The 22140-nt window shown below is 42.6% G+C and overlaps 2 protein-coding genes across 5 annotated transcripts; one reads left to right on the top strand and one right to left on the bottom strand.

Moving 5' to 3' along the window:
• Positions 1 to 162: 162 nt before the first annotated feature.
• On the bottom strand, positions 163 to 3843 carry LOC139368440 (heterogeneous nuclear ribonucleoprotein A1-like). Of its 4 annotated transcripts, none has more exons than XM_071107334.1 (10): positions 3729 to 3843; positions 3124 to 3240; positions 2579 to 2936; positions 2388 to 2483; positions 2102 to 2146; positions 1892 to 1981; positions 1504 to 1698; positions 986 to 1171; positions 716 to 806; positions 163 to 461 (listed from the first exon to the last, which is right to left on the bottom strand). In XM_071107334.1, exons 1-9 carry the CDS (start codon positions 3738 to 3740, stop codon positions 727 to 729), a joined length of 1179 nt encoding a protein of 392 aa, XP_070963435.1. In that variant the 5' UTR covers positions 3741 to 3843; the 3' UTR covers positions 163 to 461; positions 716 to 726. The 4 variants fall into 4 exon arrangements, with proteins under 4 accessions (XP_070963435.1, XP_070963434.1, XP_070963436.1 ...); XM_071107333.1 differs by having other exon boundaries at positions 1892 to 1957; positions 2060 to 2146; positions 3729 to 3832; XM_071107335.1 differs by having other exon boundaries at positions 1546 to 1698; positions 1892 to 1957; positions 2060 to 2146; positions 3729 to 3832.
• A 149-nt stretch (positions 3844 to 3992) lies between these two features.
• LOC139368441 (chromobox protein homolog 5-like) lies at positions 3993 to 12022 on the top strand. The gene is made up of 5 exons (XM_071107337.1): positions 3993 to 4325; positions 4922 to 5139; positions 6886 to 7108; positions 7920 to 8020; positions 8325 to 12022. Exons 2-5 carry the CDS (start codon positions 4997 to 4999, stop codon positions 8464 to 8466), a joined length of 609 nt encoding a protein of 202 aa, XP_070963438.1. The 5' UTR covers positions 3993 to 4325; positions 4922 to 4996; the 3' UTR covers positions 8467 to 12022.
• Positions 12023 to 22140: the final 10118 nt, after the last annotated feature.

The following is a 22140-nucleotide window of genomic DNA, read 5'->3' as shown; positions in this document are numbered from 1 at the left end:
AAGTCTCCATTGACAGGTGGTGCTTATCTTCTAAAGAATGGCCATTGACAGCATCCATCATTCAAGTGTGGATTTGTACACAGGCAAATGCATTAAAACAAACCAGAAGAGAACCCCCCCCTCCCACCCAATCCCCTAAAAGAGAGGCTAACAAGACTGAACGACAGTTTAAAAAAACTGAAAGGTGGTTTATTTCAACTTGATTGTTGCAGTTACACAAATAAAAACCATAGATGCAAAATCTACATAAAACCTCATCGGAATGCTTGCTTTCCAGAAACATAAGAAACCTGTTTGACAGTACAGAAAAATGTATGAAGCCCCTCCATGATTTCTCTATTGTACACATCTCTTCTTGTAGCAGCTGTAACCTGCCACAACTGTTTGGCTGAGCAGATCTAGGGTGTAAACCTGCAGCTGCCCTGTCATTTGTCTCGCTCTCCTCTCCTAAGTACTGAGTCCTGTTGAACAATACGGAACAACGTTAAGTTAAACTGTGCACTGACTGTTGGATTAACCAGAACCTACTACATGAGATCCAGCATTAGTAACACTTGGATCAAACAACTACTAGGATTGTATGTATCAAAGGGTACAAGAATGGAGCTAGTTTCTGAACACTACATTTTAAAGACAAATCCTGAAAATATGCTCGTCTCATCTACACACTTCGGTTATGGTTTCAAACTGTCAGGTAAAAAAAAAAAATGCATACCTTGTGAACATTTAGAATCGTCGTCCACCGGAGCCCCCGCCATATCCACCGCCGCCGCCACCACCACCTCCAGAGTTACCTCCATATCCACCTGAAATGAAAAACAAAAACAAAAAAAAAAGTCAAAGGTTGAACAAAACCAGGAAGCACACTGTGTTTCAAGTCAGCCAAAGAATCCTTACACAACCTAAGTCACCTGAATGTGTGCCAAACCAACTTGAGTTAACAGCTCAACCGGTGCCTGGTCTAATGCTAGTCCGTGCCACCTACCTCCATATGGGCCACTACTCCTGCCACCGCCGCCGCTTCCACCACTGCTGCCACCACCGCTACCTCCACCGCTGCCTCCAAAGTTGTTACCCTTCATTGGGCCGTAGTTGGAAGCCTGGTTGTTGTAGTTGCCAAAGTCATTGTAGTTGTTGCCGCCGCCACCACCACCACCGCCACCAAAGTTCCCTGCAACACAATTTGAACAGCCACATTACTTAACGAAATTGGTTCTGTACATTTTACACCGGCCCAAGGATATTTAGAATGTTTAAAACAGCTGCGATAAGTATTTTGTACATCACTTTCACGTAGTCAGCCATGACATAGTTCTCATACTACTTCCCATTTAGTAGGCCATTTGAGTTTACAATATCATTTTGTAGCACGTGAAATCTCAGGTGTAGTATGGTAACATTTGTTGCTTAATTTTTGTGAACAGTATATAGTAGATGAATACTTTTCACCAAACAGAATGTAGTGTGAGAATTAAGTCACAGCCTATGATGCCATCCACTTACCACCAACTGGGGCTGCTTCTTGTGGGGAAGCCATGGACTTACCGCCGCCAAAGTTTCCACCATTGCCATTGTTGTAGTCGTTATAGCCATTTCCACCACCGTAGCCGCCACCCTGTCCGCCACCATAACCTTGCCCCCCTCCGCCGTAGCCGCGGTTACCGCCGCCATAACCACCAGGGCCTCCACCATAACCACCTTTAGAAAGGAAAGTTTTAATTGGATGGCCGTGTATTTAGATTTAAAAAAAGGTCATATCCATGTGGCTTCTCAAATAATGCATGTTGTGTTAAGTTCTTCCTACTGTAATGACATATTTACTTGTATAGCAGCTAAAATTGCCACTGATGAGAAAAGCTATTGAATGGCTATTCTAGAATCCAAATCTTACCGTCACCTCCCCCATAACCATTGTTGTAACCGCCATCTCCTCCTCCGTATCCACCCCCTCTGCCGCCTGAAACAGACGAGTCAGCGTCACCTAAAGTATATTGAAACAATCACAAGGGGTTAAGCATACAGGTTCAAGCGGAGAGAGTGGTGCAGGACCACAACATACCACTGCCATCGAAGTATCCACCATCACGGCCAAAATCATTACCTCCATATCCTCCACCTCTGCCATAGTTGCCGCCACCTCCGCGGCCTGGAAAAGAAAACGCAAACTATTAGTACCAACGCAACATAAAAGCAGCAACTCATGATTTAACTATGAATCAATCTTGGCAATTATATTATGCAGTGACTGATCAGCACTCAAATAAAATGTATGGTAATGTGTTACACAGGGATACTGCTTAGAGCAAGGACGTGGACTCCTTCCCAGGCCATAACATGTCCTGAAGCAGGAAATACTCCTGTCCCGTTCCGTGTGCAAATGTACTTACCACCCCTCATACCCACTCCTGTTGTCTGCATCTCCTGTCTGGACAATGCTTTCCTCACTTCGCAATTGTGACCGTTCAAAGTGTGGTATTTCTGGACTGAAAATACAATGGTGGTGTTAAAATACAGCAGATAACTCATTAAAGTTAGCCCTTTTCATCAATACAAAGAGTGTGTTCAGACAACTACTTACTGACAATCCTGTCCACTGCATCATGGTCATCAAACGTGACAAAGGCGAAGCCCCTCTTCTTGCCACTGGTGCGGTCGGTCATAATGTCTATAACTTCAATCTTGCCAAATTGCTCAAAGTAGTCTCGTAGATGGGAGTCTTCAGTGTCTTCCTTGATACCTCCAACAAATATCTTTTTCACTGTGACATGAGCACCTGGACGGCTAGAGTCCTCTCTGGAAACAGCCCTCTTGGGCTCTACCAGCCTACCATCAACCTTATGGGGGCGTGCTTCCATGGCAGCATCGACCTCGTTCACACCAGAGTAGGTGACAAACCCAAAACCTCTAGAGCGTTTGTTGGCTGGATCTCTCATGACCTGTTGAGATTTAGTTTAAGGAAAAAAAAATATTTAAAAAATTAATTGAAAAAGACAGATTCACTGATATTTAGGATTACTAATCAAACATTAACAATGAAATTAAATGTGCCGCTGTAGTCAATTCGGGTACAGTTCTCCCTGCAGCTGATTATAGCAAGCAATATTTTTATTACATTATACTCACCACACAATCTGTAAGAGATCCCCATTGTTCGAAGTGTTCTCGCAAACTCTCATCCGTGGTTTCGAAGCTCAGACCTCCGATGAACAGTTTGCGGAGCTGCTCGGGTTCACGTGGGGCCTGGACAAAAAAATTACAATGTATTTTGAACAAAAGACGCAGATCAGCAAGCGAGCGCTACACTCTAGCGAACTCGAAATGTTCATTACCAACAGTTCGTCAATATTCCTGCAGTTGAGTTTCTCAAAAAATAAACACGTTGGGGGGGTGTCAAACAATTATATCAGATGGCGTCAACATGGCGAGGCATTTGGCAAATGTGAACCAAAACTAATGAAAATGTGCGATGGGTGAAACATGGATTAAATGATCGGACTAATATTAAAACGCAATGGGAAAAACGGTACGTCCTTTCTTGCAAAATGGCTGAGCAAAACGCACGAACAATAAGGCCATGAGGCCTTTAAGATGGCGGCGTCCCCACATGAGCTATGGCTGTATTAATAGATACGCGAGTGGAAAACCCTTTTGGTTAAAATGGTTAACGTACACGTTAAATTAGACGCACATAACAAAATGGTATGTAGATATTCGTTAGAGAAACTTACCTCCTTCGACATTGTGGATGGTAGCTTACGATTCCTTTGCCTTATTCGAAGAAAGACGATCTGCGACAGAATGCAACGATCCTGCAAATGAAACAAAGAGTACACTAAATAGGGAGGATACGCCTCTTGGATTCAGCGATTGGTTATCTATTGCCGCTGCATTCGATCTCTCACTTCCGCTGCAACTCCGATTGGGTATTTTGCAGTCAATTATCAGCAATGTCCAATAACAAAACGATACCAGCCGGTGGTGGGTGTGGGCTTACGTTTTATCAAAACGTTATGTAGACGTCACTTCAATTCCATTCCATTCCCAGGCTAGTCTGTGTAAATTTAAACAAATAGGCTATTTGATAGAAGTAATTCCAAAAAATACGTCCGCATATTTCCTAAGTGAACATAGCTACAACATTTACTGATTAACTCCTAGTTATCTGGCTTGACGGTTTCGTGATCGTGCACGGTCTGCCATTGTGCATTTTGGCGCTCGCTTTCTCGCACGGCGAGGCAAACAAGCAAGTCGTTTGGGGAGGGGAAACGAAAAGCCCAGCAACAGCGTCAAGAAAACGAACCAGTAAACCGCTAAAGCTAGCACGGGTGAGTAAATACATATAGCAATGTCTTAGCTACTTAACTAATATTCGCTAGTTTTACAACCCCCCCTTCCCCCATTTCAATCAATCCGTCTCAAGCAAAAAGTATTGAGGATAACGTTTGATAAATTGATAACGTTAGCCGGTGGCGAAGAGCTAGCTAGCTCATTCTCATGCTAGCCAGGCGGGGGTTGGGACAAACACAAGTCTACACGCGCTTAGGGCTATTTAGCTAGATTGCAATGCCTCTATGTACTGTACATGTTACATTATCGTTGGCAAACTGGAACGGATTAAAACGTCAATTGGTTAACTAGGTAATGCACCCTTATTTATTTTAGGGAACAGGCCATGTGTTGTATCAAGGAAGCAAAGCATCTGCTTGCCAGCTAGCCGTGTTGGCTAATGTAGCAAACGTTAACTTACTAACGTTAGCGTGGTTTTTAATTCGATTGATTCCCTTTAAACGGACAAATCAGCTGTATCATGGTTTTATACTAGTTAGGTTTAGTTATCTGCTGTAGCTAGCTAGTAGCAATGAACAGCTGACCAATGTATTATATTGCACGCATTTCTTAACTTTGTTTCTACGTTTTCTAGGTTTTATTTCAAACTTTCCATTTCCAAGTTGGGACGTGCCCCCTGTTCACTCATTTGAGGTACCGCTACGAAATCATGGGAAAGAAGACTCGTGAAAATGATGATGATGCCTCGGGCTCATCTTCAGAAGAGGAAGAATTTATTGTGGAGAAGGTTCTGGACAGAAGGACGGTGAAGGGCCGAGTTGAATTCTTCCTTAAGTGGAAAGGTTATTCAGAGTAAGTCCATCTGGGTGGTTCCTCACGAAACTAGAACAAAACAAGATTTTCACGAAGTGTAAATCCATGGCAGGGACCTTTAGAGAAAGTATTGTTGACATATATTTGAGAAAAAATAAATTGAGAACGGCTTTGCTTTATCTTGGCCAGGTCTCAGTTGTAAAGTAGGTGCTACAAAGCAAAAGTTGTCATATAATGCTTTACTGATTGCTCTGTAATGTGTGTAGTATTTTGATTTGGCTCGCTTTTCAATGTTGTTGAACATAAAATAACTTGGTGTGTGTACGATTTCACACATGTACAAGCAGGACTGTACACAAGGAGCACGTGTGCGCCAAACTAGAAATGTGCACAAAGAAAAACATTTGAAGCAATAAAGCCAGAATCAATAATTTCAGGTCGCAAAATTTTTAGGTGCATATGTGAGTAGAATGGTCACGCTGCAGAGCCCTGAAAAGTGTTTAACTACGCATGTGTGGGTGGGAAATGTGTTTTTGCATATCCAACTCCCCCTGAGACACCCTCAGAAGTTATGGGCCGTAACTTTAAAACTATCAGAGATCCCACCCTGGAACTTGTATATTATGTTAAACAATAGCTGCATTCCAAACACGTAAAGGACAGACCCTTAAATTAAGTGTACACTTGATTACTTTTAATTGGACCGCCCCTGTCTGGAAATCGCCACTCGTTCACCCTATGGTTGTTTTCAGTCACCATGGTGTGCTTTATATGAGCTACAGTCAACTATGATTGCGATTATTGTCTTGGCTAGGAGACCACTCATCTGTAGACGTCAGATACTAGGCATCTTATGGTATCAGGTAAATCAAAAATGATGGGTAAGTGTGATGTCAGGGAAAGTTGTATGCGTTAGCTAAGGTTTCCTAAGCCAACTAAACCCTTTTCCGAGATGTTTGTGCTGTCTTCATTCATTTTTGCTTACACTTGTATGCTGACTTCTCCATATGGATGTTGGTTTTTACATTTTGGTAGGCCTTTCTTAGCAGATGTACAATCATCCCAAATTTAATTATGGGACGTTTCAGGCCCCGGCGTGAACAGAATTGCACACTCTTATCACAAACGGGCTGACGTGCTTACGTTGCCAACTTTCCTTGCTTGGCTAATTGTTTGGACCAACGGCAAAGATGGCCATGGATATTCCCCAGGGGCATAAGTGGAGGAGGTTGGGTCTTTTACATGTTAGGAATGCAGCTGTATTGATATTTAAAAAATAGTATATTTTCCATATTCATGTTTACAAGCCATAAAGCTTCAACTGACGCTAACTTTTACTTTGTGGCACCTGCAGACAAAACATTATGGCGTCTTAAAGGAGGCCTGGGTACGGCAAAAATGATGCTTTAAGAAACAAATGTCAACAGAACTTCAAAAGACCCTTCCAATGATAACATTTAGATGAAATTCCCAGAAGAAAAATCTTCTGGTGTTCTAGTTTCATGTTACTGAGAATTATTATTTTATGATGTTTCCAGTAGCTAGCTAATTTCTACCCCTAACAATTCATATTGGTATAGATTTTTTTCATGGCTTCCAGTGCTAAAATGTTTTTGTTACCTCCATGCTCTGCACAATGCTTTAACTCGTGCACACCGAGGGTTGGGTATAACGAAATGAATTGGAGACCATGTGACCGAGTCTAAATGGGGCTTAGGTGATGGGAATGGTTTCACCAATCGAATATATTTGTTCTTGCTATGACCATGCATTTATTGTTTGCAGAAAACACAACACATGGGAGCCAGAGAAGAATCTCGGCTGCCCCGAGCTCATTGCTGAGTTTATGAAGACTTACAAGAAGCCTAGCGGCGGTGCCACCCCCAGCAGCGGAGGAGCCAAGTCCAGTGCGGGATCATCAGGTCGTAGCAAGGAAGGCAGCAGCAAGAGGAGAAACTCTGACGATGATGAGGAGGGGAGCAGCAACAAGCCCAAACGGAAAAAAGAGGTGCGTCACCTACCTCGTGAATTGGTGTGGACAAAGTCTCTCACCCGCCGATCCAATAGAAATGTATTTGTCACGTGTGCCGACTACAACGGGTGTCGACTTTACTGTGAAATGCATACTTACAAGACTTTTCCCAACAATGTGGAGTTAGAAATTAAGACATTTGAGAATGGGAAACGGTAACACACTATAACAATAATGAGATTATATACGAGGAGTACCGGTACGAGGTAGTTGCGGCAATATGTAGGTGGGGTAAAAGAGGCAAACAGGATAATAAACAGTAGAAGCAGCGTGTGTGAGTGCAAAAATAAGGGGGGGTTACAGACAAATCAAGCGGGGGGGGGGACATAGACCAGGCTTGGTTCTTAACACTAGATAAGAGCTATTGTGAATTGCCTGCCACATGCAAATCTACAAAACAGATCATGACTTTATGAAAGCGGGTGACTTCATTGAGATTCATTACCTCCAGCTTTTGCAGCTCACTGATAGGCCATTCAACACTTTTTTTTTATATGACCTTAAGTGTCCAACCAAGTGCTGCAGCATTGTTATTGTTGGCTAGAACAAAAGCTTGATCTTCCTGGAGAACTACCATTTGCATATTTCTAATCAACTGAAGACGCCTAATTTTAAACTGAAATAGTTGAGCTTTTGGGTGTTGCTTACCGTCACTAGAATGACAAAGGCTTTGTGAAATACAACTGTTGTCTGTGCTTGTTTCCTGCGGTGGTGCCTAAATTTCACTTCTAATGTACAACATAGAGATATGTTGGTCATATAATTGGTAATTTCTCCTGTCTTCCAGGATGACGTCCTGATTGCGAGAGGCTTTGAGAGAGGTCTGGAACCAGAGAAGATTATTGGAGCCACTGACTCCTGTGGAGACCTCATGTTCCTCATGAAGTGGTGAGCGTTGAGTATTTAGACATATGTCGTCCACTAGATTACGCCACTAAGAATGTCTTGAAACGTGTGACCGGAAACTGATTAACTGAAGTGGCTGCTCACTTAAAGTTGATTTTTTTTTAAACTATTCCTCTTCAAGACAGTGGGTCTAAGAGCTTTCTAGTTTTCCTGATCTAGTCTTGTGACATCGTGAATTGTCGTTATTTCCTAGGCAGCCTATTGGGGAGTCTTACCTTAACATCAGCATGGTAATAGGCCTGGAAATAAATCATGTTTATTTCTTGTTTATTTCCTCTCGCTACAGGAAGGACTCTGATGAGGCAGATCTGGTGCTGGCCAAGGAGGCCAATCACAAGTGCCCGCAGATCGTCATAGCTTTCTACGAAGAGCGCCTCACCTGGCATGAAGACGGGGATAAGAAGGAGAAGGGCACTGTGAGCATGTAAGCAGGAAGTGTCGTCACAGGAATGGTCACTGACCCCCCCCCTGCAGGGATGACCTGGAGACACTCATATAGCCAGTACCTAATCGCACCCTATTCCTCTCCTTGGCCTTAACACTTTTTTTTATGATAACCTTTTTCTTTTCTCTTTTATGGCTTGAGTAGGTGTAAGTAGTGTAGTGGTATATTTTCCACCACATTGCTTCTACCTTTACAGCTCTGACAACAGTGAAGAGTTAAGGCAACATGGAGGATTTGAGTGCGATTTGGGACTGAAAGACCCCCCCCCCCCCCCCCCCCCCCCCCTTTGCTAATGACCATAACAAAAACCACACAAACCAACGATGGACGACACTGCCCACTTCTTCATGATACCTCCCTCTGTGCCCCAGTGTACAGGTTAATGTCCCTGAATAACAAAGAGCCCAATCTAGCCATTTTACAAACAAACTGAGAAGGATGAGGGAAGACTGTGGGTTTTGGAGGTGGTGAAACAGGTTGGCTGCGCTCGCTACTGGGGACGGCTTGTCTTTCCTCTTGCTTTATTCCCTTTCTGTATTTTTGTGTAAGTACGATTCTTGATTCTGTGGTACCCTGTCTAGGTACTGGCAGCCATCTTAAGGTGACTTGAAGGTAGTCGTCTTAACTAATAGGTAACGTTAAAATTGCCACGTCTATCAAAGCATGGTCCAGTGCCCAGTATGAAATTCCCGCCTACTTCCTGAATCATGTACTTGCAGTTTTTGAATGCGATTCAAGAGTAAATCATGAAAAAGTTTTTTTTTTTTAAGTTATATTTTTATTGAGGCAAGTAAGTCAGTTACGAACAAATTCTTATTTACAATGACGGCCTACCCCGGCCAAACCCTAACACGGACGACGTTGGGCCAATTGTGCGCCGCCATCCTACGCATATATTTGTTTCTGTGGATTAATTTACTTCTACCTTCATGAAGGCCATCAGTTCGGAGTAAATTAATCTACTAATATGATTTTACATGTATCTTTAAGCCCTTTTTCATGAATTTGATATACTCTGGGATTCCATTCAAAAACGGTCTGGGACATGATCCATAGCGGGAGTAGGGGGGACTTTCATAAAGCATTCACAAATCGAGTGTCTCAGAGTAGGAGTGCTCATCCACCTGTCCATATATTCTTATTCATTGTTATCTAAAAGGTCAAAAAAATTAATAAACTGATCCTAGATCGGGCACTCTGGTGGAAACTTTGAATACGAGCCCTTGACGTGTTTGCCCTGGGAAGATGACCGTCTTCCAAGTCTTAACAAACCTTGACAATAACAGTAGTTATGCCGTAGATAAAATAGTTTTATCGTACTCCGATCACCTTGGTAGAAAATCTCCCCTGCTTATTTTTTTTGTTCAGTAGTTTTAGTCCACCTTTTGATGTTTTACGGTCAATATGGTCCCCTCTAAGTACTCCATGTCTTGTTTTATTTCTCAAATTTTTCACTAGTACTGTGGCTGGACTAAGTTTTGAATGACCTACATTTTAATATTTGAACTCTTTTGTCCATCGTCTTCTGTTATGTAGCTGTTCTGCAGGTCAAGTAATCATGTAGCTCTGATTCCATTGCTAAGATCATGAAGAGTAGTCAGAGTAGCTGCTTTTTCCTAACTTGGGATTGGATTCTTCCGATTACCCTTTTTTTTTTTTTTAAGAAATTTTTAAAAAATCAGACAATTTTATCACCACAACAAGCACAATGAAGCAAATATTACAGATGCACAGACGGGCCACTTCAAAAGTTGTACCCAATGTTTCAAGCCATCTTTATTTGCAAAAGTGAATGATATTATCACAGCAGTGCTGAATTGGAACCCGGCCCTTAGATCAGAAGTCAGTTGACAATCAGCATGCCACATGCTCTGCAGTAGAAAGTGACACCATACGAGCATACGGATTGATTTGATCAAGGTATGCCACCCTGGGGCTAAATGGCTCGGGCCGACGTGTCCTGCCCAGTCCCCTGAGTGAGAGAATGGGATAAGGCAGATCGGGGCTTACCTCCAGACAGTGTTCCTTCTTGGGAATGCTTATCAATCTATTTGAACATTTTTAAGATCCCCGTCAATGATTTGACTTATTTTGAGTATTAAGTGGTTAAATCCACACCACCTACAGAGTATTTGTTCCACTTGTAGAAATATAATTTGTCCTGACCTGAATTTCTAGTTTTATCATCCCTATTAATGCTAAATACTGAATGTTTTGGGACGATGTTATCCACATCATTGACTTCATATTACAGGTTTGTTTTAACTGCCTATTCTGTCCATTTTGGCTTTCCACCCCTTGTGTTGAATGTAGTAATGAGAGCATTGAGTTTGTGTTCAACGATATATCCAAATGTGTGGTAAAAGAGCAAGGTTGTTTAGTCACAGAATAGAGGCAAAGTATTCCAGTATATTTGTAGCCTATACCATTGAGTTGATGATGGGCAGAGTGCTATTGCTATGTATTGTGATCAAATATTCTCGTATTCAATTTGTGATGTTTTCCCACTCAAAAAAAATAACAATTTAAGGAGCAACTGAGTCCTGAGTTGTCTTGTCACTGTAGTAATAGAAACAAGTGAAAGATTACTTGGATATCCTTCTCTCTTCAGAACCATCTCTATTTAGGACAAATGTAAACGGTTGTCTGTTTTTCATTTTTATTTATATTTACTCAAAAGGTTTTCATTTGTAGTCCATTTTTGACCATTTTTCTTTTTTTCAAAGTGTTCCACGTTTTGGTGTATCTCACCATTTTTATTTTTTTTATTTTTTTAATGCTCAAATTTGGGTTTTATATGTATTGTAGTAAACTGTTTTCAACATTCAACGGACTGGTGATGTTTCTGCTAGACTGCTGTGCACTAGTCATATTTAACCACCAGATGGAGCCATTTGCCATGTCAAAGGAAATCCTGAATTGGACCTAATTGAGTATTTATTGCTCATAAACTAATCTCATTTCCCCACATTACAGAGAATTATGCATTTATATCTATCGAGAGAGTCAATGATTTATATAATAATAGTTGATTTATACATCGCCTAGACTATTTTAGATTTTCAAAAAACTGTTGAATTCAAGAGTACCATCTAGATGACAGATGGAATATTGACTCCATTAGTCCAACTCTGAATATTGAGCTAATTCAATGGAATATTCTCTTCCACCTGGTCTGTATGAAGAGGTTACAACCAGGCCCTAGAGTAATTCCTGCTTTGATCACATGGTGGTCAGGAAAACACCCTCACACACACGTATACATAGGCAACTATAGTACAGCGTTTATCACTCACTACCTGTGAAATTTAGTCCTTTTAACCAGCTTGTGTTTAAGACGAAATGTAAACGCACCACTGGAGATACAACTATAGATTGATTGCTGTTACATATAGTGCCAACATTAAGGAACAGGCAGTACATCTGTGTCTTTCTGTGCTGGGTCCAGCAACATCCAAGTTGTGAATAAATAGTCACTTTTTAGATAATGACTACTGAATAAATGCCTAATAGATTACCATTGGCTCATACCTTTAAAAGCCTAACTGCTTATTGCAACTATAAGTGCCTAGCTGTCCCCCGCCATCCTAAGCGTTAATTACTATTACAGGTATAGGTACTAGGATGTTGCTGGGCCCAGCACAGGCAGTGTGGTCTTCTGGTCCCAGTGATGCCGAGCAGCACAGGCAGTGTGGTCTTCTGGTCCCAGTGAGGCCGAGCAGCACAGGCAGTGTGGTCTTCTGGTCCCAGTGATGCCTAGCAGCACAGGCAGTGTGGTCTTCTGGTCCCAGTGATGCCGAGCAGCACAGGCAGTGTGGTCTTCTGGTCCCAGTGATGCCTAGCAGCACAGGCAGTGTGGTCTTCTGGTCCCAGTGATGCCTAGCAGCACAGGCAGTGTGGTCTGGTCCCAGTGATGCCTAGCAGCACAGGCGTCTCTGCTGCTGCAGTCGTAATGGATGTGGGGAGAGACACTGACATGTACTGCCAGTTTGATTTTTGCAAACCATTTGTTCACCATTGAATAATAATTACTCCCACATTTGTAAATGTTAGTAAGCTAGTTATTCACACGTCAATATAGTGCTTTTAACATCCTGTGTTGTGTGCCCGTTCTTTTACCAGGTACTGCAGGAATGTATCAAGGGGCGTGTCCATATTTTTGTGAGAAATTACACTGGTCGCTCAAAGTATTTATATAGTGTAAATAGCACTCCCTTTAGGTTAGGGACTGCAAAAATCCTTTACTCATGATTAGCAAATGTTTAAATGTGGGCGTAATTATAAATAAATGGTGAATACACAATTTATTAATGCCTTTTCTAAATGGTTTATTAAGGACCTTTATTCATTCACTACCAGAATGGGTAACACTTTATTTTAAGCACATACTGTATATTCGACAAAGAAAATCACTGAACACCTACTAGATAACCACTGGCTCATGTACTACCATATAACAGCGTAACTACATATTTCAAGTCCACTTTAGAAGTGTTTAAATCTTAGGCAACATATAATTCAATAGGAGAGAGGGTGACTGCCAGGTCCTTAATGTTTTGGCTGTAGCCAATGGATACATTAGGGAACGGTTGGTCTCTCCCTTTCTCTGTTTTTTAAAATTCAACATAAAACCTGTGTTTGTAGAAGAATGATGCCGGGACTAGTTTATGTGAATGCAGATGGATTTCTGAGTGAGTGTGTCGTTCTGTTTTCTTCCCACCTCGACTGCACCCACAGCATGTGATCTGTCATGACCTCACAGACACAGCACTCGGTCCAGCAGAACCAGAACTTTTAGAAAATAAGTTGGTTAATTTCACACGTTTGGCAGTGTCAACCAAAAAAGGGTTAGAGACTGAACTTTTTCCTGCACCGTCCTTCCGTTTTTCTGTTTTTACTGAGAGTCAGAGCGCGTCTCACTCTCTTTGGTGCGTTTGATGGTCAGCCAAATGCTCAATATGGAATCATTATGACAACAGAGAAATAGCGCAAAGGTCAGAAAAAAACAGGCTCATGGGCCGCCGGCCGTGTCCATTTTTGGCCCATCCCACCCTAATAAAAGATTATCGTTCTAAGTAATTGCCATGCAATGGTCTCAAAGTGTGCACTTGTACACCTGCCTTTATGGATTTAAAAGGACTGGACTGTCTGGTGTAAGGAATAAAGTGGAAACTCACTCCAACCGTGCTTGCGCCAATCCAATGCATGAGGGGGAGTGAAGGAAGTACACACTTCTGGAGAAGGGTACAGAATCATAACCCATCCTTAGTCAGGACCAGGGACTCTTTCTCTGTCCATGATGTGTGTGGTGAATAAGGCTGAGGCATCTCTGGAAAGATATGAGCAGTCTTACAGAGAAGGTTGAATCAAACCAGCCAGGGACTACGGACGAGAATCTGCTGTCTAGCTAGATCAGGCACTAATATTACACCCCGGTATTGTGTGTATCTGTTGTGTACTGTTAAAATACAGTACATGGATTTCAGGTGAGGATTGTTGCAGTGATGTCATGGAGTGTAAGCAGACATGACAAATTGACTGAGCACATGTACCATTAAGCGTGTGTGGGTTGCTTTCTGTCATTAAAAGCGTGCGCGCCAACCTCCCCAAGCACAGCCCGTGCCGTATATCGTGTGTTTGTGTAACTTTCAGTGTAAATGAGTTCCAGAGGGCATTGCCTGTGGAAGCGGTTGGTTGTCTTGCTGCACATCATCACAAATGAGTGTTGAGGGGGCTACTGTGCAGCTGGGGTTGTTAGTCGGGAAGGGAAGGATGGCTGCAGTGGGCTTGATCAATATTACATGGCCTGTTGAACAACAACACACACACACACGGCAACTGAATTTATACAGCATCTATTCTTGTATTTTGCTGTTAAATGTTGAGTTGTAACGATACTGTATTTCAATAGGGGCTGTGTGTCGGAATATCTCTGAGACCAATGCCATGTCATGTGGTCCTTCTGGTATTCTGATCAGGTCTGCATAGCTGTCCTCCAGCTGTTGTTCTGTGGGTGAGTGACGGCTTCTGCTTCAGCCTCTCACAGCACAGAACCAGACCTGGGTTCAATTACTATTTGAAATCATTTCAAATACCTTATCTGTGTTTCATTGATCTTTCCGGGCTTAAATGGACCAAATGAATAGTTCCAAAATGGCAAACCCCACCCATCTGGCACTCCAGGCAGGCTAGAGCAAGCACTTAGTATTTGAAATACTTTGAATAGTATTTGAACCTATTCTCTGGCATCAGCTTCTCATAGCACAGTGCAGTATCACTGATCCGGTTGGTGATTGCAGAGTGATGCGCTAATTTACTCACCATCATTGGTTAATGTGCAGAGAGAAGGCCACGGAGAGAGCTTCTCCATTCTCAGTGTGTAGCGTTTTGCACTGTATAGAGAATAGTGTTCCAATTAGGACACTCCCGTTGTGTCCCCCTCCCCTGGCGGGATTGGGACCAACCCGGTCCGCCGACTCCCTTCCCTCCTCCATCCTTCTTTTCCTCCCTCCTCCCCTTCATCTCTTCCGCTGACCAGGGCAGAGAGTTATAGCTGCCATAAAAGGCAGGTAATGCATTGTTAACTAATTCTGTCTGCTCAGAGCTGATATACCCCTCGCTCTAAATCTCAGTGCTTCCAATAAAATGTAAATGCTAATTCTTGGCCCCTACGAGCAGATATAATTTAAACAGGCGAGCTAGAGTTACATGCCGGAGGCAAGAGTGTGAACCGACTGACTAGCCCTGAGAGAAGAGGGGGAATCCAGTAAAGGAGAGATGAGGAGGAAAGGGGAGAGGGGTAGATTAAATTGATAGCAGCGCCAGATTCTTATGGGCATGTCTTTGTTATGTTGCTGTTGAGGAACCTACATGTGGTGGGACAGGGGTCATTCGAGTTCTCCTCACCAAATGAAACCAGCAAAGAAGGAAAGCCGAGTTACTGGAGATACTGCATGATATTTCCATGTTAATACAGCCGGTGTCATACTCAGTGTTACCATGGGCTTCTGAATATTGATCCCCTTCTAGATTTCAACGATCCAGCTCTGTTTCTCTGCGAACTGTTGAGGATGGTGATCTGGCTTGTCCTGTAATGACATCATCAATTCATTTGCACCTAAGAAAGGGAGAGAAAGAAGATTGAAAGCATTAAGTATGTTCATGATTTGGGGGGTGGGGGGGTTAATTAATATGCAATGCAGGCACACACACAACGGTTCCAATGTTTTAGTAATTGTATAATAGAATATTTTGCTGAATATATTCCAATACAACAGAAGTTTATATTCCTGCAAGTTTGAGATGATACATTTGCAATTTGGTGAGTAGCTAAATAAGAGGCACAAATAGCTGGAATTAGCTCATTGTTCTAACAATTGTTATTACGTTGTTATAAACTAAAAGTGTTTCTCCGTAGCAATACATTATAAGAACGTAATACGTCGCTAGAAGCAAAAGTATGGGGTCCATCAAATGAAATAGTGTGACTCTTTGGACTGTAACAACTACTATGGATTGACCAATTCGTTGTTCAGCGCACCCTTCTTTCTTCTTGACCACCGTGCAGCGACTGAACAATGGATAGTATTCATCAGGCTCCAAATGGAAGAAAATGGACTAAAACGGGGAGGGACAGACAACTAGATTTACCTGACCTTGTCCAATGAGACGCTTTCGTATTCCATCGTGCCCTAATGAATACGATCCAGGTCCTCCTTATTTACAGGGCAGCAGCTAAGAGGAGAGCTCTAAAACCCAAATGAATCCTGATTCATTTTATCGTCCATGTTGCTAAATTACACATGGAGATAGGGACTGTCGCAATGCATTTCCTCAACATTTTAACAACAGTTCAAATACGTTTTTTTTTTTTTTATGGGATGGAGCTCTCTTTGCCATGTGTAAAATCCTATTAGACAAGCCTAAGTTACCAGGCAGCTGCACAATGTGATTCAGAGGCTCATTAAGGAATATAATGAGCTTCCCTTGTGTTGGAAAATGCATTCTCAGCAGGGATTGACTTTGAAGTACCACAAACAGGCTATGTAGATCAGCCATTTAAACGGGATCCTTTTGGAGGTTGTCATTGTCTAATATCCACCCTAGAACAGCAGTTAGAATACATGGCCAATTACATAGCTTCGTTCTAAGTTGTGTGCTAGGATGGACGTTGGAACAGAGCCTCAGCCAGAGTGAAGATACAGATATGCTTACAGGGAGGATAATGATATGCAGCCAGTCACCATTAGATCTCAGTGGAAAACTCAACAGATACCTGCATCCCATGATGTCCTCACCGGGGAGGACACACACACACAGCTGCCCAGTGTAGATATTCTGAGGCTTAAAAGATAAGCGGAAGAACAGTCAAGAGTACCCACCTGCTCCTCGGCCCTATCCTATTCTTCATCACCACCTAGCCCCTTTGCGCCCCCTGTCCTCCCTTGGTCCGAAATAATCACGGCTGACAATCCTCCATCACCCAGCCTCAGGCCCCCTGCCTCTCCCCTCAGCAATGTGCCCCCTGTCCTCCCTTGGCCCAAATGAATCACGGCTGCCTGACTATTGGGCTGTTTCAGACATCATGTGACCCTGCATTTTACTACAGAGACTTAATGGCGCCCTTTTACGTTGAAAAGTCGGCTTGTATTTCCTAAAGAGGTCGAGTGTGTGGTGAGCACTAATCCGCTCACATTTAGCCTAGACACGTTCTGGGTCTCTGGCTCTTAGCCCTGCCCAAACCCCTGACTGGGTGCTGCATGTCCACCGCCCACCACTGATCAAGGCATGCTAGAGCCAAGCCGGAGAACCGTTTCTGCTTGCCCTCTATCCGAGCATAATGCTTCGCCATGAAGTATCTAACATTACACCCTCTCAATGAATGGTATTATACACTTGAGGTTTCAATATGGGGGATCAAGTTTTTTTGTTTTTTTTTTAAACAGATGTGACTGTAGAACTGAGAAGCCACGTTTGGCAATGGAGAGAAAAAACAAATGGCCACTGTCTAATCTGTCTAATGTTAACCTATGCACCAGACCTGGGTTCAAATAGGATTTGATTTTACTTTCAAATAATTTAACTGTGCTTGACTCAGCTGGATAAGTGGAAAAGTTCCAAAAGTGTAAACAATGCTCATCTTGCACCCCAGGCAGGCTCAATTGAATGTGTAAAGATTTCAAATACTATTTGAACCCTGGCCATTAGAAGGAAACACACTCTTTTCATGGGGGCTTAGTGTTCTAAGAGCCTGTGGAATCCTCTGGATTTCCAACTGTGATATTTCTTTCATCACAAGATGTGGTTCTCATATTCATTGATTCAGCAAGGAGTCGGATCTGGCAAAAATGTTTAAGTGCCTTTGACTCAGAAAATAATCCTTTCCACAAGAGGAAACAGGTTTACGAAGCACAGTGGACTTTTGATGCTCATAGGATTAGTTTTACATAGTTTAAGTGTGGTGTAGATGATCAATCCTTCTTACTCTGGATATTTGCATGCACCGGATTGTGTGCCTGGGTAATTCTACGAAAATGGTGGCTTTCCTGTCCCGGCCTTATTCGCCAGGAAAAACACTTAAAAATGTGAGATAATGACCTCAAAACTATTTTTTTTGTTTTAATAAAACATATGTAAGAGTTATATTGCAAACTATTTTTTGTATACATTGTAGAGCACGGTCAGTACCATGAAATTGGCTTGTCCCTCGGGTCAGGAGTCATGGTTTAGTGACATATTTAGTATTACAGTTATTTAGTGGACTACTTAAAAAACATCAAATAAATATTACAAATCATTTACGAGTAATAGATGTCCCTCAATTTCATGTCACTAGCGTTAAAATGTATCAAAAATAAAATGCAACATCCTTGTCAAATTCTTCCTGGGTCAAAGGTTCATTGGAGACGGGACTATTTTGAAAAGCACACGGTGAGTGTGCACTCCCTCTTCATATGTTAACAATTTGAATTTCCACACTGGTGTCCTCTATGTGGCAGAGGAGCCCCCTATCTCCTTCTGCACCATCTCACCCAGCAGAAGGCAGGATCCAGCAGCCAAATGGGCTCACCTGGACCCCACCCTGGACATGATAAAACACCAGCACCCTGCCGTGCAACACCTTCATTTCTTTAGTGTTGTCTCTGCCACACAATATAAATAGAAGGGCAACTTCTACATGGTTTGCACAGAACCTTACAAGAAGGGCTTCCAGGGGACTACGTGGAACCTTTTAAAGGCCAGTCAAGTAAAAGGTGCTCCGGATGGAGTGGGGGAGGGGGGGGTTCATTAAAGAGGTCAGCCGACCTTTTGGTCCGCCACGGGAGAGACACAAATGCAATGTCTTTCTACCAAGAGTTGAGGGACTCTGTTAGTCAAATACAGTTGCATTATGTCAGCGAGGAAGAGGTGGAAAGAAAGGCACAGAAGATGTCTGAGGTATCTCTGGTTACCATAAAAGGAACCATGCGAATGCACCAGGTTGTAAGTATCACACCTGGCATCCTAAAATATAGAGAGAAGTTGTCTCTGCCAAGCAGCGGAAGGCATGTGGGATTGCCCATGTTATGGACTCCCAAGAAGTCACCCTCCCGACAATGCCGGCTAATGGCCATGATCTCTCACCTCCACAACAACCAGATGTCATCGACCTGGATACCTCAGCTCCACTTCGTCCAGATGTCATCGACCTGGATACCTCAGCTCCACTTCGGCCAGGTGTCATCGACCTGGATACCTCAGCTCCACTTCGTCCAGATGTCATCGACCTGGATACTTCAGCTCCGCTTCGTCCAGATGTCATCGACCTGGATACCTCAGCTCCGATTCCGCCAGATGTCATCGACCTGGATACCTCAGCTCCCCTTCGGCCAGATGTCATCGACCTGGATACCTTAGCTCCACTTCGTCCAGATGTCATCGACCTGGATACCTCAGCTCCGCTTCCGCCAGATGTCATCGACCTGGATACCTCAGCTCCCCTTCGGCCAGATGTCATCGACCTGGATACCTCAGCTCCCCTTCGGCCAGATGTCATCGACCTGGATACCTCAGCTCCACTTCGTCCAGATGTCATTGACCTGGATACCTCAGCACCACTTCGTCCAGATGTCATCGAGTCTCACCACAGTGGACAGTGGTGTATCGTGAACTACGACCAACAACCCTGGCATTATACTGGAGGTTGAAGAACATAATGTCAAAGTTAAGTACAAGCACATGAATGGTGTTGACAAGTTCTACTGGCCAAGCCCAAGAGATGATATCTGGTATGGGGATGACCAGATTGTTTGTCTGATGCCAGAGCCGCTGCCAGTGAACAAAATATCAGATCAAATTTGCCACAGTATCTGGAAGTACTTGGAGGAGCACCTGACTGCATGACAGGTGGCAGACGTGAACTGGCTACTGGTGAAGACGCCGTCAGTAGCTAGAAAGCAATGGAGATTGGCTCAGAGATGATAAGAGATCTGACGGGACACAATAACATGGCAAAGACAGACATATCTGAAGTAAAAGTGAAGAACAATACAGGAAAAATTCCAAGAACATGTTGTACTGCATACTAAATGTTGGTATCAGTGTGGTTAGGAAACCAGTTTTAGTTTATGTTCAATGTTAGTGTGTCTTATGTTCTAGTGGACAACGTTGTGTTATGAAAGACACATTTTAGTCAATAGGCTTCATCTTTCGGTCTTAATCTTTGACCAATAACCCTCCTTTTATTGTTCATATTAAATCAATCCATCTCATGAAATCTGAAATGATTTGTTATTAAAAATATTACTAATAAATTGACAAAGTGTGTTTGAAATGATCTTATGTTTGTCATTGGTTTCACATTGTGCCACTGGTAATACTGTATGGGATATTGGTGTTCTGGCATCAGAGTTGCCCAATTTAATTGAATACGTTTTTTTGTATCTACCTAACTGTTGCTACATTCATTAGTAAACGTTTTAAGGATATGATCATTCAATTTTAACGTCTCGACCTCAATTATTTCTAATGTAACAAAAAATAAAAACTACAGTACAAATGGAAAAATGTCAGACAATCGAACGTTACATGTTTAAAGTCAATTATTACTAATCCAACCAACTAATCCAAGCCAAGATCCCACAATTCCCGGCTGGCGACCTCCATTTTCTTTAAACACCTCGCTTGAGCCTCAAATGGCACCCTATTCCCTATTTGGTGCCAATTTCTTAGTATTACCATGAACCTTTTCTGTCTTTGATTATATATGCAAATTAAAGACTGAAATGACATTCTGGAAAGCCTTAATTGTCATCTACAATATAGGTAACACCGGTGACAAAAAGGCAGAACCAGCATTTTTTTTTGTCATGTAATGCAGTAAAAATATGTTAAGCTGTCATTTAAGTTGATTTATAATGTTAAGGGGTTAACTATTATCTGACTATACGTTTTGATTAAAAATATAGATTTCAAATTTGTAAAAGTAGTCTGTTCAAAAAGCCACCATTTTCATAGAATGACCCGCATGCGTAATGCGTTCACAACAGCCCCAAGCCCTTTAGATCAGAAGAGGATAGAAGTAGGAAGTTTCTTTGATTACGTTGAGAATGCATTTGATAATAGACAGTGTGTCATCATCAGATCCTTCATTTCTAGTGGTTGAGAAGAGCCACATGACCATAATACATCAAAAAAATGTTGAAGGTATTTTCTTGTACTTTATTGAAGAGATTGTGTTCGGGGAAAAAACAGGGAAGTGTGAGTCAAAGGGCTGTGGGATGGATTTGAAACATGCCGACTCATACATGTATGCCAGAGTCAGTTGGCTCTCACCACTGGACCACACAGGCCACCATACTAACATTTCACATCAAGTCCATCTCGTCTCCTCTCTGTTGGCCAGAAATAAAGCCAATCTCCCAAAGTAGCCCAGATTCGCTTGGCAGGAATCCAGGAAATGTCAGTGAATTTGGGGAGCAGACAGAACAGATGGGCTCTCCACCACCAGACACCTCCTCCCTCTCCAGTACCCTCCCCTCATCTTTCCTCACCAACTTTACCTCCTCTCTCTCAAATTCAAATATACTTTATTGGCATGACAGGAATGATCAAATGTTGCCAAAGCAATACAATACACAAAATAATTAGGATATAATACAAAATTAAATCTCTCACTCCCTCTCCCCTTCTCTATCTCTCAACTCTCTCCTTTCTCTCACCACTCACCCTCCCTCTCTCCCCTTCTCTCTCACTACCCTCTGTATCTAGTCCTTTGAACCATCGTGGCACCCTGCCCTGGTTTCCTGACTCAGCCTGACATACATGTTACAATATTGATCTCGCAAGGTTTAATGGTCCGTTTTACCATGTAGCATTTGACTAGACACGATGAGAGCAAAGAGAGGAGAGACAGCATCACGTGTTTCATGTGTTTCCACTACTGGCCTCTCCACGATGGCATGCCTCCACCTGGTTTGCTTCAGTGAGTTGTTGTAAAAAAAAAAGGCTGACGCCGTGTCGGAACGGTACAGTATATCATGCAATTTTGGAAGGGATCAGTTTAAACTAGAGTAGAAAGGAAAATTGAATTGATCTGTAACACTTGAAGCTTGCCGGTACGGTGCATTATATGATGCAGTTATAATGTAACGCTTGTCATAAGCATGCAGGCCTATTA

This window comes from Oncorhynchus clarkii, chromosome 16, assembly GCF_045791955.1.
Source record: "Oncorhynchus clarkii lewisi isolate Uvic-CL-2024 chromosome 16, UVic_Ocla_1.0, whole genome shotgun sequence".
Taxonomy (NCBI): domain Eukaryota; kingdom Metazoa; phylum Chordata; class Actinopteri; order Salmoniformes; family Salmonidae; genus Oncorhynchus; species Oncorhynchus clarkii.
The sequence above is the reverse complement of the archived record's forward strand: the minus strand, read 5'-3'. Positions and strand labels throughout refer to the sequence as shown.

Bases quoted from the DNA above. Each gene is read 5' to 3' on its own strand.
- LOC139368440 (XM_071107333.1), bottom strand. The intron at 1,958-2,059 runs GTATGTTGTGGT...CGTCTGTTTCAG, and splicing joins TGGATACTTCGATGGCAGTG to GCGGCAGAGGGGGTGGATAC. The intron at 1,172-1,503 runs GTAAGTGGATGG...ATTGTGTTGCAG, and splicing joins AGAAGCAGCCCCAGTTGGTG to GGAACTTTGGTGGCGGTGGT.
- LOC139368441 (XM_071107337.1), top strand. From the start codon at position 4,997: ATGGGAAAGAAGACTCGTGAAAATGATGATGATGCCTCGGGCTCATCT. The intron at 7,109-7,919 runs GTGCGTCACCTA...CCTGTCTTCCAG, and splicing joins AGCCCAAACGGAAAAAAGAG to GATGACGTCCTGATTGCGAG. The intron at 8,021-8,324 runs GTGAGCGTTGAG...CTCTCGCTACAG, and splicing joins CTCATGTTCCTCATGAAGTG to GAAGGACTCTGATGAGGCAG.